The sequence below is a fragment of the Callospermophilus lateralis genome, chromosome 11 (assembly GCF_048772815.1).
Source record: "Callospermophilus lateralis isolate mCalLat2 chromosome 11, mCalLat2.hap1, whole genome shotgun sequence".
NCBI classification, from domain to species: domain Eukaryota; kingdom Metazoa; phylum Chordata; class Mammalia; order Rodentia; family Sciuridae; genus Callospermophilus; species Callospermophilus lateralis.
The window spans coordinates 59,144,201-59,157,464 of record NC_135315.1 but is presented as its reverse complement, the minus strand read 5'-3'; the positions used below and the strand labels follow the sequence as shown (position 1 = coordinate 59,157,464).

Here is a 13,264-nt window from a genome sequence, read left to right as displayed (position 1 = left end):
TGCCAATTTCTGCTTCTCTTAACACATGGTCTTCTCCTCTGACTTTGATTCTCTTTTATGTCCTTCTTATAAGGACCACTGATATTACATTTGGGCCCACCAACAAATCTAGGGTCATCTCCCCATTGCAAAATCCTTAACTTGAATTACATTTGCAAAGTCCCTTTTGCCATATGAGATAACATTTACAAGCTTCAGGGATTAGGACATATTTGAGGGATGATTATTCAGCCTAGCAAGAAATCTTACTCCAGAGCACTCATTCACACCAAGTCCTCAGAGACTGATAACCATTCTAAAGATAACTTGTCTTTAATTGGGATCTGAGCTTTACATTAAAAGGTTAAGATTTTAAGGGCTGGGGCTGTAGCTCAGTGGTAGAGCACTTTCCTTGCACATGTGAGGCACTGGGTTCCATCCTCAGCACCACATAAAAACAAATAAATGAATAAAGGTCTTGTATCCATCTACAACTAAAAAATATTTTTTAAAAAGGAAGAAGACAAAAAATTAAAAAAGAAAAAAATTAGTTGTGGATGGATACAATACCTTTATTCATTTATTTGTTTTTATGTGGTGCTGAGGATCGAACCCAGCACCTCACACGTTTGAGGCAAACACTTTACCAATTGAGCTACAATCCCAGCCCTTTTTTCTTTTTTTAAAAGGTTAAAATTTGGGCTGGGATTGTGGCCGAATGGTAGAGTGCTTGCCTTGCATGCATGGGGCACTGGGTTCAATCCTCAGCACCACATAAATAAATAAAATAAAGGTATTGTGTCCATCTACAACTAAAAAATTTAAAGAAAAAAAAAAAGATTAAGATTTTAGAATGACAGTTCAGGGATTGGGCTGATGTTTGGGAAAGGTAGAAGTAGATGCTTCTAATACAAATGCTCAATTTTGATTGATCCACTCCAGGTAAACTCTTCCTATGTAGAGTAATTGATCCCAGGGAAACTGCAATAAGGGCCTGAGACAAAGGGAAGGAGAGATGGGCTCTATCAGAGAGCTTTACAGATTTCATGAAGAGGGTAGAACCCCTGGCAGAACCCTTCTCTCTGGTAGCAGGTAACCCTCTTGAGATCACTCTGAATTCACCTAATTCAGATTCATAATGTCCCAAAGAATAGATTCTGAATCTCAGGAGGGCCAATCAACATGTTTTATAATTAAAATAGAAAGACCTCCAGGCTCAATAGCATGCCCCTTATAATCCCAGCAATTTGGGAAGCTGAAGCAGGAAGATAATAAATTCAAGGCCAGCCTGGGCAATTTAACAAGACCCTATCTCAAAATAAAAAAATTTTTAAAAGATCTGGAAATGTAGCTCAGTGATAAAGCACCCCTAGGTTCAATCCCTAGTTCTAAAACTAAAAGCAAAGGAAAAAAAAAAAAAAAGAGAGAGAGGAAGAGTAAATCCCTTCTCAAACTATTCTATGTCCTGTTCCAAGTCCCTTCATCTATGCTATGGCCACCTTTCCTTGGGAAGAGGCTGCTTCTTTCCATCACCTCCTAACCAACCATTCTATTTCTTAGTCCTGTTTTCTATATTTCTTTTATTATTCAGATTACTCTTTGGATTGTCTTATTCAAATATCATTTGGTCTTATTAATCCATCTGTGCTGAATTGAATTGTAAGAACCTAGACTGAACTTGGAGTTAATAAAGAGATGTTGACATAGCTATAAAAATGGAAACAGAGACAGTCTATGAAAAGAAAAGCCTTTTCCATGAACCCAACCCCAGAGTGGACATTGGCCCTCTTGAAGCTTTTGTACCTGTAGTATCGCACAAGGAAAAGAACCTAAATAAATCAGGCAACATCTACCTGAACAAAGGTCATACAAGAGCCAACCAGAAAAACTAATATGCTCATAAATGACTAAGCAGAAAAGCAAAAAGATATTTCAACTCCAAGTTTCTGTCATGGTGAATTCTACTCTGCTGCACTGGCCAGGAGTACACGGTAAACAGTAAAACCCATAAAAATAGTCTCCATGGTATAATCAGCTAAACCAATAGTTACACATCATTGATATGCTTAAAAGTCAGTTCAGCTATTCTCAGAATTTGAAAAATGCCAGCGTTCTTCTCTCTCCTTTACTTTCCAAGGGAATGGCAATAGCTACTTGGAAGCTGAGGCAGTAAAAGAAACATTCTGACAGTTTTGAGTGAAAACCCTGTCTGTCTCTACAGGTGGTGACTTTTGATGCAGGAGGAGTCAGTGGTCACAGCAATCACATTGCTCTGTACACAGCTGTGAGGTATGATTCACTGGGTGATGGAAGTGGGACAGGGTTTGTCCATTTGCTTAGGAATCTCAGTTGCTAAAGCACTTTATCCCTGGTTATCTGAGCTCTAGGAAATATACTACTGAATTATACCACCATCACTGGTTGTGTTGCTCACTATATCTCACTAAGTCCTCTTTATGAGAAATCTCTAATAAGTCTCAGTAGGAATGTTTACCTCCTAAAGAAGTGAATTTTTAAAAATCTCCTGGATATTGCAAATGGGATAATTGATTTTATTTCTCTCTTTACTTCAACCAGAGAAAGCTTCAGGGCCAATTTTGCAACCTCTGAACCAGAAAGGGAAGTCCATGAACAGGACTTCAAGGAATGAGTCCTGTGAGTCAGGTGCCCCCAGCTTCATCTTCTGCCTCTCACTTATTTATTTATTCATTTATTTAGGTGTAGGTGGACACAACACAATGCCTTTATTTTTTATGTGGTGCTGAGGATCAAACCCGGGTCCCGCCCATGCTAGGCGAGTGCTCTACTGCTGAGCCACAATCCCAGCCCACTCTCAACTTCTTTTGGCATCTTTCGTTACAGATTTTGCTACTATCTCCAGTTCTTCTTTGTAAAAGGAGAATATCCACATCTGATAGTAAATCTTATTTGTCCTTCAAAGCTACCCTATTTTACTGATATTTGTCTTCATTTATCCTATAAAACCAAAATGGAAACTCAAAGATACAGAGTGACTTGGGATCATGCAAACACAGACCATGGTAAAGTGCTTCTGCTAGGATCCAGATCAGCAGAGTGGTGGTCTTGTCTTAGATACTGAGGAAGGAAAAGGACAACCAGAAATGAAAGAGTTGTTTTATAACCTTCTTCTATACTTGTTCAATATTCTCAGTCTGGAGCAGTGAAATATTTGAACTTGGAAATGACTTCACAGTCATTAAGTTCAACTGTTTCATTTGACTGAGGCAATGAAGCCGTATGCCCAGTGCTACAAGTCAACAATGGCAGAGACAGAACCAAAATCCAGGAATCCTGGTTCTCCACTCAGTCTTCTGGCGGAAACATGTCAAAACAAATCTATATTAGGACCCTCAAGCTTTTCCTTAAATCATACATCACATAGCGGAAGATGCCAAAATTTTTTGTTCATATATTCTTTGCAGACAGCTCTCCCTGATTCTTTGGAATCAAGGGATTCTAAGGAATCAGGGGAGGCCAGACTGCTCTCCCTCCTGTAAAGACTATTCTCTTCCTGTCCCACCCAGAGGCCACAACTATAAAAATGTGTTGTTCATTGCATTAGGTTCATTCAAATTCAGGAAAGACCCATCCCCCCATTATAGCCAGAGATGCAATTGTTTTAAAGATACATGGAAAAATAGGCAACCCAGAAATGGTCTTTCTAACCATGTGGTTACCCTGAACCTTGGGCTTCCAAGACTGGTATGCATGCAAGCTGCTTGGAAACTGGAATAATGTCTCCATTCTCACTCCAGGTGCGCACTGAGCCTTGTGACTTCTCACCAAGTATACAGATTGTACCAGAGAAAGGATCAGATTAGGTCTCCTGCAAACAAACCAAGAGCACTTTAGCAGTCAGGGTTGCCTGGGCACTTGAGGTTGACTTGACTGGTTCTAACCCTGGTATACTGAAGTGGGGAAAGCAGAGAAGGCTTCATTCCAGACAGAGAACCCAGAGGGACAACTTTCTGCTGACAGAAATTCCCAGGACCATTTTCCTTAAGTGACTGGAGTACTGCAGGCTCTCAACACTAGTGCAGGTCTTCTCCCTGCACTAGTGGAAGTCACTGTGCTTCAGATAAAACAATTTGTGGACACACCCACCATCTTTGAAAACTGTTTTCTCCATAGTCACCTGGCCTGCTAAATTCACCAGATCCATTTTAGTGTGTTCACTCGTCTGGGCCTTTCTGTGACATTTGGTTCCTCCTGTCACTCATCAAAATGCTGCTTTGACTTACCTGGCACTAGCTGGTCTTCCCTTCTCTCTGACCTTTCTGGCTACCTCTCACTCTCTTTCTGGCTTCCCTCCCACCTGAGGCCCCTCCTTGTCCCTGTCCCTATGGCTGTAAGAGCCACAAGTGCAATTCCCAGGTTGTGTACACTTCAGTCTCACCTCTTCCCTTGGATATTCCCGAGCTCTGTCGGGGATACAGAGCAAATCACCTCCTTCTCAGGATCCCAGGGCCCTTTTCAGGTTTTTCTACTGCTTAAGGTGGATTTGCTTTGATGTGTTTCTGCCAGAAGACTGAGTGGAGAACCAGGATTCCTGGATTCTGGTTCTATCTCTGCCAGGGAGTCAGTTACATAGGCTTTTCAACTGTCTCTCAAGTGAGATACTAATAAGTGTGTATGTGTGTTGAATCAGAAAATTACCCACTCTCTCTTCTGTTCCTAAGCTTTCAATACAACAAAACAGAAAACAATTTGGAAATTACTGCTGTTGGTTCATCCTGTCCCTTCTGGGGATAGGGGAGGTCAGAAAAGAGAAAGGAAATAATAGGAAAGAAATGTCAATGAATATTTTAAATATTTAATGTATTTTAAAATATTCTCCTACTATACTCAGGTCACAATTACAAGAGAAAAATTTTGAAGAATCTGAGGTAATCACTTTCATCTCAGGCAAAGCTTGACAGGGTCATATAGACCCACCTCTGGATTAGTTGTCCAAGGTGCCCAACCTGGTCCCTTAAACTGTAGCCAGAGGTATGGAATCCCAGAAATTTGATGATTTATGCAAAAGAAACCACCTGGGAACCTATGTAAGGGGACCATGGGCCCTGTCACCCTTCCTCAGAAGTCCCCTCATGTTAGTACAAAGGACTATGCGATTCTCACCTTCTCTCATGCTTGTCCTTCCCTCTTCCAGGGCCCTGCACTCCAAAGGGAAGTTCCCTAAAGGTAAGACCTGTCCCTATTGCAGAAAGTCACTAGAAGCTATCCCTCCAGGAGATTTACCAGAGGGAAATTTGCAAGTACTGTCAGCCAAATTCCTCAAGTTCCATATCCATGTATTTAACAACCATATATCAAAATTACTTGGGGCTGAAGGGATGCTGTCTGTACTGAATATAAGTGTAACAACTATTTACATAGCATTTACATTGTACTAGGTATATAAGGTGAGATGTTTTAAAGTATACAGGGAAGATATGCATAGATTTTATGCAAATAGTCTTTGTCATTTTCTTTTCTCTCTCTCTCTTTTTTGTAGCAGGGATTGAACCCAGGGGACTTAACCACTGAGCCACATCCCCAGATATTTTTTATTTTTCACTTTGAGACAGGGTCTCACTAAGTTGCTTAGGGCCTTGGTAAGTTGCAAAAGTTGGCTTTGAACTTGCAATCCTCCTGCCCCAGCCTCCCAAGTCACCGGGATTACAGTTGTGTGCACCATGCCCAGCTACTCTGTCATTTTCTATGAGAGACTGGAGCATCATGGTATCTGTGTGGGTCCTAGAACAAATTTCCCTGAATTTGAGAGACGATTGTACACAGAGGCTGCTTTCAGCAGAGCAGAGGCATACTTCCTGACTCAGATCTCTCAGGTTGTATCATTGGCAAGTGCCCTGTCAGCAGATTCTGGATGTGCAGAAAGACCATGTTTGTCTCCTCACCTGTCTAGTTTTCTCATAGGGTAGGTCTTTTCCACTTCTGGTATTCTGCAATCTGTTTATCCAAACTCAAATTCTATCTCCCATTAATTAACCAAGATATAAGTGCCTGACAGGTGCCTGATAGAGTAAACTGCTTGAAAGAGAAACTCTTCCTAGCCCACAGAAAGGTATTTGACCCCATTTGATCATTTCCACAAGACACTCCTGTTTAACCTTCTGAGCGAGTTTCAGGTTTGTCCTGCCTCACAGGAGAATATGAAAGTTGAATCAATGAGGCTGGGCATGGTGTTGCACTCCTAATCCCTGGCTCAGGAGGCTGAGGAAGAAGGATTGCATGTTTGAAGCCAGCCTTAGCAACTTAGTGAGGCTGTAAGCAACTTGGTAAGACCCTGTCTCAAAATAAAAAATAAAAAGGTCTGGGGATGGGCTGGAGCTGTAGCTCAGTGGCAGAGTGCTTTCCTAGCATGTGTAAGGCACTGGTTCCATCCTCAGCACCACATAAAAAAATAAATTAATAAACAAAGATATTGTGTGTCCATCTGCAACTAAAAAATGTTAAAAAAAAAAAAAGGTCTAGGGATATAGTTAAATGGTTGAGTGGCCTTGGGTTCAATCCCTGGTACCAAAAAAAAAAAAAAATTGAATCAATGAGACAAAAGTAGCATGTGCCCTTTCCAGATGGCTTTACTTAGCTTACCAAACTGTGAAGTCTTTGGAACATGACTATAATTCATTTTATTTTTATATCAATCCTGCGAGAAGGGCAGGTCCCACACTGGCTATACAGAGCCAATGCAGCCAGGTGCAGTGGTGCACACCTATAATTCCAGCCACCTAGGAGGCTGAGGCAAGAGGATCACAAGTTCAAGGCCAGCCTCAGCAACTTAGATCCTGTCTCAAAACAAAATAAAAAGAACTGGCATGGAACTCAGTGAAAAAGCATCCCTGTGTTCAATTCCCAGTACCCTCCCCCTCCCCTCACATACACACACAAAAGCCAGATTCAGGGCTGGGGCTGTAGCTCAGTAGTAGAGCACCTGCCTTGCACATATGAGGCACTGGGTTCCATCCTCAACACCACATAAAAATAAATAAATAAATATATTATGTCCATCTACAACTCAAAAAATATTAAAAAAAAAAAAAAAAAAGCCAGATTCAGTGGCATCTTAGTCCCAGCTACTTGGGAGCCTAAGGCTGGAAGACACTTGAGACCAGAAGATCAAAGCAGGCTGGGAAGGGAAGAAGAGAGGGAGGAAGACAGATTCAGAGCAGCTAAGGGGCTTTCCCAAGTTCTTGAGCAGTTAGTTTTGGATCAGTTCTTGAGCAACAGAGCTAGAAATATGTCTCTAGCTCCCCAGTATAGAAATTCCTGTTTCCCTCGGCCTTGAGGTAGCCAGATCCCGATCTCTAGCTGCCCATCTCTTCTCAATAAGACACAGAGTGAGGTAGAGGGTAGCCAGCCAGGTCTCCTGTGGCCCTTTCACTCTTCCTCTCTGAAGGAATAATGGGCAAAGAGCAGCTTTGGTGCTGTGAAGACACCTAGCAACTGGTGTGGGAGTTTTCAGGGGAAAATCTGACTGGGAGCAACAAGGCTCTTTACTTTTCCCCATCCCCTCCCCACCAGGGTGTTCTGTGCTCACACTTCAGTCTGTGAATGTGCTGCGCAAGTATCTCTTCCTCCTGGACCTGCTGTGGTCTCTGCTGCATACTCAGGACATCCTCTTCGTGCTCACCAGCGAAGAAGTGGCACAGGCAAAGGTGAGGATTGCAAATTCCTGGACACCTTAGTCAGATCTGGGCCAGGCCTCTTGGCTTCTCAAAATTCTGCTCTGCAGAGGCAATTCCCATAGTCCTTTCACAGCAGCTTAGCATCTCCCCCTGAGTTTTACTACTAAGCCAGCTAGACCTTGGCAGGCAGAAATTTTCAATGACTTTGAACTTTTTTCCTGATTACAATAAAACAACAAAGAACTAAATTACATATACTCCTTGTAGAGAATCAAGAAAATAAAAGTAAGAAATAAAAATTATCCACAGTCCTACCACTCAGAAGTAATCATCATTAACATGTTGGGCTACATGCTACTATTATATAATGGGATCACACTTTGTTTACTGTTTAAAATCTGCTTTTTTTAACAAAATATTATGATTATTTTCTCCTATGTCACTAAGTGTTCCAACTGTAATGCCTGCCTATAATTCATTTGTATAGATATACCATAAATATGTCATAAATTCCTGATCATTAGACATTTCAGATCTTCCAGTGCTCCTAGCTTGAGTCTAAAAGGAATTCAGACCTTCCAGGATCCTCTGTAAAGAGCCAGTGGGGCAGACAGCTGAAAGCCCATTTGCCAACTGAGGAAGAGCCAGACCCACCCATGCCCTCCTAGTGAAAGTTTAGCTGTCAGTTGGGCAGGTGATTGTCAGAATCATTAGAGATGAGGAGATGAGACGAGCTCAATTTGTCTCCAGGTACAATCTGTAGTAGACTTAAGTCCACCTCAGAGACACAGGTAGCCTTATTTTCTCAATTTTCCACAATAAGCATTTATTCCTACTAAAAGGCACTTTGCTAGATGCTTAGAATGTATGTTGAGCAGAAATATTAATCCTCTCTTGTTGCTTTAAATTCATTAATTTTTTTTCATTATTATTTCTGTCCTACTCTATTCATGTTTTATTCTGGGTTTGTTTTTTGTTTTTTGTTTTGAAAGGTTAGGCTTCTTTTTATTTTCAATCTTTAAAAAAATATATACTTTAGGGCTGGGGTTGTAGCTCAGTAGTAGAGTGCTTGCCTCACCATGTGAGGCCCTGGGTTCCACCCTCAGCACCACATAAAAACAAATAAATAAAAATATTGTGTCCATCTACAACTAAAAATTTTTTTTAAAAAAAACCATACATTAAGGGGCTGGGGATGTGGCTCAAGCAGTGGCACACTCACCTGGCATGCGTGCAGCCCGAGTTCGATCCTCAGCACCACATACAAACAAGGATGTTGTGCCCGCCGAAAACTAAAAAAAAAAAAAAAAAAAATTAAAATTTTCTCTCTCTTTAAAAAACAAACAAACAAACAAAAACATACATTAATACTATTAATTTCCTTTAATGTAATCCTTTAAGTTTCCATTGTGAGTTTCTTTTCAATCCATGAGGTTTCAGGGATGTATGTTAGAGTTTGCAGATGTGTTTTTCAATCTTTATTATTTGCAGTTCCATTTTTGCCTACTTACAAAAATTTATCTGTAACTCCAAAATCAATTCTAGTGTGATCTCAAATAATACAAGCATATAGCCCAACATATTAACAATGATTACTTCTGAATGGTGGGAATATGGGCAATTTTTATTTCTTATTTTTTGCTTTTGTGAGCACTGACATAGTCATTTAAAAAGCAATGAAAAATTTGAGCCACACATGCATGTTTCCAGGAAGATTGAGGCAAAACTACCTTGTTTCAGTCTCATACTACAGAAAAAGTATCCTTTTAGTGATGTATTTAATGCCACATTTTCTTATTTTATGATTTTTGTTGATTTTACTGTTTAAAATGACTGAAGTAGCCAGGCGCAGTGGTACACACTCAGGAGGATCACAACTTCCAAGGCCAGCTGGGCAACTTAGCAAAACCCTATCTCTAAGGGCTGGGGATGTAGCTCAGGTTTTGTTGTTGTTGTTGTTGTTGTTGTTGTTTAAGTCTGAAATACAAGGCTGAAGCTGTCTAGTGTCCTTAAACAAAAGAGGCTATGATAGGCCTTATGGAAAAAATAGATATATTAGATAAGCTTCATCACACACATGAGTTCTAGTGCAATTGGCACTAGTTCAGTGTAAATCAATCAGCAAAGTATATATTAAATAATTTCTCTTTAAACAGGAACACACATAAAACAATGTTATATATTGATGTTTTAATGAAAATGTGACCAGAGGCTCACAGGAATTAGCAGTAGTCCAGTATTCACTAATTCAGTGTTCTAGTGACTTTATAGAATGGCCACAAATAATGAGAATATTCCTTTGTTGTTGATTTTTTAATGTAACTGTTTTGTGATCAATTATTTTATGCTTTTATCAAAGCATAAAATAAGAAAATGTGGCATTAAATACATCACTAGAAGGATAATTTTTCTGTAGTGTGAAACCTGAAACAAAGGTAGTTTTGCCTCAATCTCCCTGACTCACAGCTTCAAGTTTGCGTCCCCAGTCTAGCAGAACCCACAATGCCCCCAATCTTCCTGGGCCTTCAGTCAGTGAGCCCTCCACTTCAACCACTCATACTTGTTTATATTTTGTAGGTTCATGATACTGTTGGTTTTAGTTTTGACCCATCTGCATCTTTTTTTTTAATCCTCTTTATATTTTTCTACCATGACTACAATATGGAACAGGAAGCATAAATTTGTCGAATCTTGACCAAGTAAGAACAGCCAAAGTATTTTGAGAATAAGAAAATTAAAGAGCCAGGCACTGTGTCACATGCCTGTAATCCTAGCAACCTGAAGACCAAGGGCAGAAAGATCGCAAATTCGAGGTCAACCTTATGAATGTACTGAGACCCTGTATCAAAATTAAAAAACAAAAAGGGTGGGGCTGGGGATGTGGCTCAAGCGGTAAGGTAGCACGCTCCCCTGGCATGGGTGTGGCCCGGGTTGGATCCTCAGCACCACATACAAACAAAGATGTTGTCTCTGCCAAAAACTAAAATGTAAATAAAATATTTAAAAAGGGGGGGGGGGGTTGGGGGTTTAGCTCAGAGGTAGAACACCCTGACTTCAATCCCCGGTGAAGGAAAGAAAAAGAGAGGGAAGGAGAAAGAAAGAAAAGGGAGAAGGGGGAAGAGAGGGAGAAAAGAAGGGGAGGAGTGGAAAAGAAAGAACAAGTAACTTATTTGAACTTATTTGCTAGCAAAGTGGAAAAGATCATTACTGAAGCTTTAAATGAAATGGGTTTATAAATTGTTACAGCCTTTCAAGGAAACAAAAGTAATGAATGTCAAAAGGGGTTTCAGAAATTGTTCTTACCTTTGCATGTTTTTGATACATTAAGCAAAAAACAACAGGTTACAGAACAGATTTATAGAGTATCTAGGTGGTGGAATTTAATGTGAATTTTATCTTTTTCTTTTAAAATATAACTAATTATACTATTTATAGAAACTCTCATCCAATAATTTATACTTTTAGAATTTTATCCTAAGGAAATGAACAGAGATGTGTCCAGGAACTTATATGCAATGTTATCATTAGTATAATTTTTAAAAACTTTTTTTTAATTGTACATGGACACAATACCTTTATTTTATTTATTCATTTTTATGTGGTGCTGAGGATCGAACCCAGTACCTCACATGTGCTAGGCAAGCACTCTACTACTGAGCTATAACCATAGCTTTCATTAGTATAATTTTTAAATATTTATTTTTTTAGTTGTAGTTAGACATAATACCTTTATTTTATTTATTTATATGTGGTGCTGAGGATCGAACCCAAGGCCTTGCACATGCTAGGCGAGCACTCTACTGCTGAACCACAACCCCAGCTCCTCATAGTATAATTTAGAGTAGCTAAAATAGGAACAATATTCAGCAGATGAATGAAATAGTCAGCTAGCCTTATTTTGAAGAATATTTAGTGATAATGCTCCAAAAGCAGAAACACAAAACTTTATACCCGATTTTGATTTTTATGGGGTTCTTCCTTCTAACTTTTGAGCAAAAACAGTAATTTAAAAAATACACTTGGTAGCTGGGCATACACTTGGTGCATGCCTGTAATCCCAGCAGCTCAGGAGGCTGAGGCAAGAGGATCATGAGTTCAAAGCCAGGTACTAAGCAACTCAGTAAGACCCTGTCTCTAAATAAAATACAAAATAGGGCTTAGGATGTGGCTCAGTGGTCAGGGACCCCTGAGTTCAATTCCTAGTGCCCAAAAAAATAAAAATAAAAAATACAGTTGTTAAAAAACAATGAATAATTTTTTATTATTATTATGTTTTTAGTGGTAAATGGACTTTTACTTTATATGTGGTGCTAAAGATTGAACCCAGGGCCTCACACATGCCAGGCAAGTGCTCTATCACTGAGCCACAACCCAGCCCCGACAATGAATAATTTTTGTAAGTGCCCATCTTATTGAAGGAATGTTAAAAGTCATTGAAAGATTTAAACACTTGGGCACTATACTGTGGGAAACCCTTTTAACTTAGAATCTGTTCCAAGCTGACAGATCAAGTATGGTTTGGACTACAAAGGTCATCCGGTTATCCTTTCTCCCAGTGTTTTTTCTTTTTTAATATTTTTATTTTTCAGTTTTCGGTAGACACAACATCCCTATTTTATTTTATGAGGATCCAACCCAGCACCCTGCGCATGCCAGGCAATCGCATTACCGCCTGAGCCACATCCCCAGCCCTCTCCCAGTGTTTTTGTAAACATTTTGATTCTCGGCACCACATGTAAATAAAATAAAGGTCCATTGACAACTAAAAAAATATTTTTTTAAATAAATAAACATTTTATTTTTATTATGGTTTTCAAAATGTTAACATTATTCTCTTGAGTTCATGTGTCCTTTTTGTTTGTTTTGTTTTGTTTTAGTTTTTTTAGGTGGACACAATATCTTTATTTTACATTTATGTGGTGCTGAGAATTGAATCCAGTGCCTCACGCTTGCTAGGCGAGTGTGCTACCACTTGAGCCACATCCCCAGCCCCTCCTTTTTGTTTTCTGATAGTAAATTTCACTTATAATTTTCATTGTGTTTGCTGTGGAAAAAATACTATGTAACATTTTGCCTAGATTGTATAGTGAGATAGTTCTATTCCGATTCCCTTTACCATCCAAATCATGATTATCACAAGTATGTTTATAGCTCTAAAACCACATATATTCTGACAATAAATATTTACATTTACATTAAGGATTACATAAAGGTTTGCAATAATATTAACTTAGTTAAGTTATGGTACTTAGAGAACAATAGCAATTTTTTATATATATGTCCTACATAGTTAAACCAGTTACCATGATCTGTTTAAAAATGGAACTGTACTAGGTCCAAATAACAAGAAAATATACATTTCCTCTGTTAGGTGGGAAGACTAACCCATACCTGTATACCTTCCTTTTTTTTTTTTCCCAATAGTGATTATGTCTTCCAGTTTACCTAATTCAGAGAAGTCTGGGCATAGCATTCTAGCCTGCTTCCCCTCGGACACCTCTGTTTGTGTTGTATAGGTAAGGTAGCAGAGCAAAATGAGGCTCTAGAGTCCATCAGATGGCTCTGGGTTTGAATCTCAGCTCTGCTACCTACTAGCTATTTGAGATTAATGAGTGTCCTCATCTACTTACTGG

At 39.4% G+C, this 13,264-nt stretch overlaps 1 protein-coding gene across 10 annotated transcripts in view; it reads left to right on the top strand.

Annotated features, from left to right (window-relative positions):
* The window catches only part of Pigl (phosphatidylinositol glycan anchor biosynthesis class L), a 136,000-nt gene that overhangs the window by 79,552 nt on the left and 43,184 nt on the right, over positions 1-13,264 (top strand). For 5 of the 10 annotated variants that reach the window (XM_076869943.1, XM_076869946.1, XM_076869942.1 and 2 more), the window contains exons 4-6: positions 2,201-2,268; positions 5,153-5,184; positions 7,528-7,661. In XM_076869943.1, coding sequence (XP_076726058.1) covers positions 2,201-2,268; positions 5,153-5,184; positions 7,528-7,661 — 234 coding nt within the window. Of the gene's footprint in view, positions 1-2,200; positions 2,269-5,152; positions 5,185-7,527; positions 7,662-13,264 lie in introns of those variants that run through there. The other 5 variants (XM_076869938.1, XM_076869944.1, XM_076869947.2 and 2 more) reach the window with 2 other exon arrangements.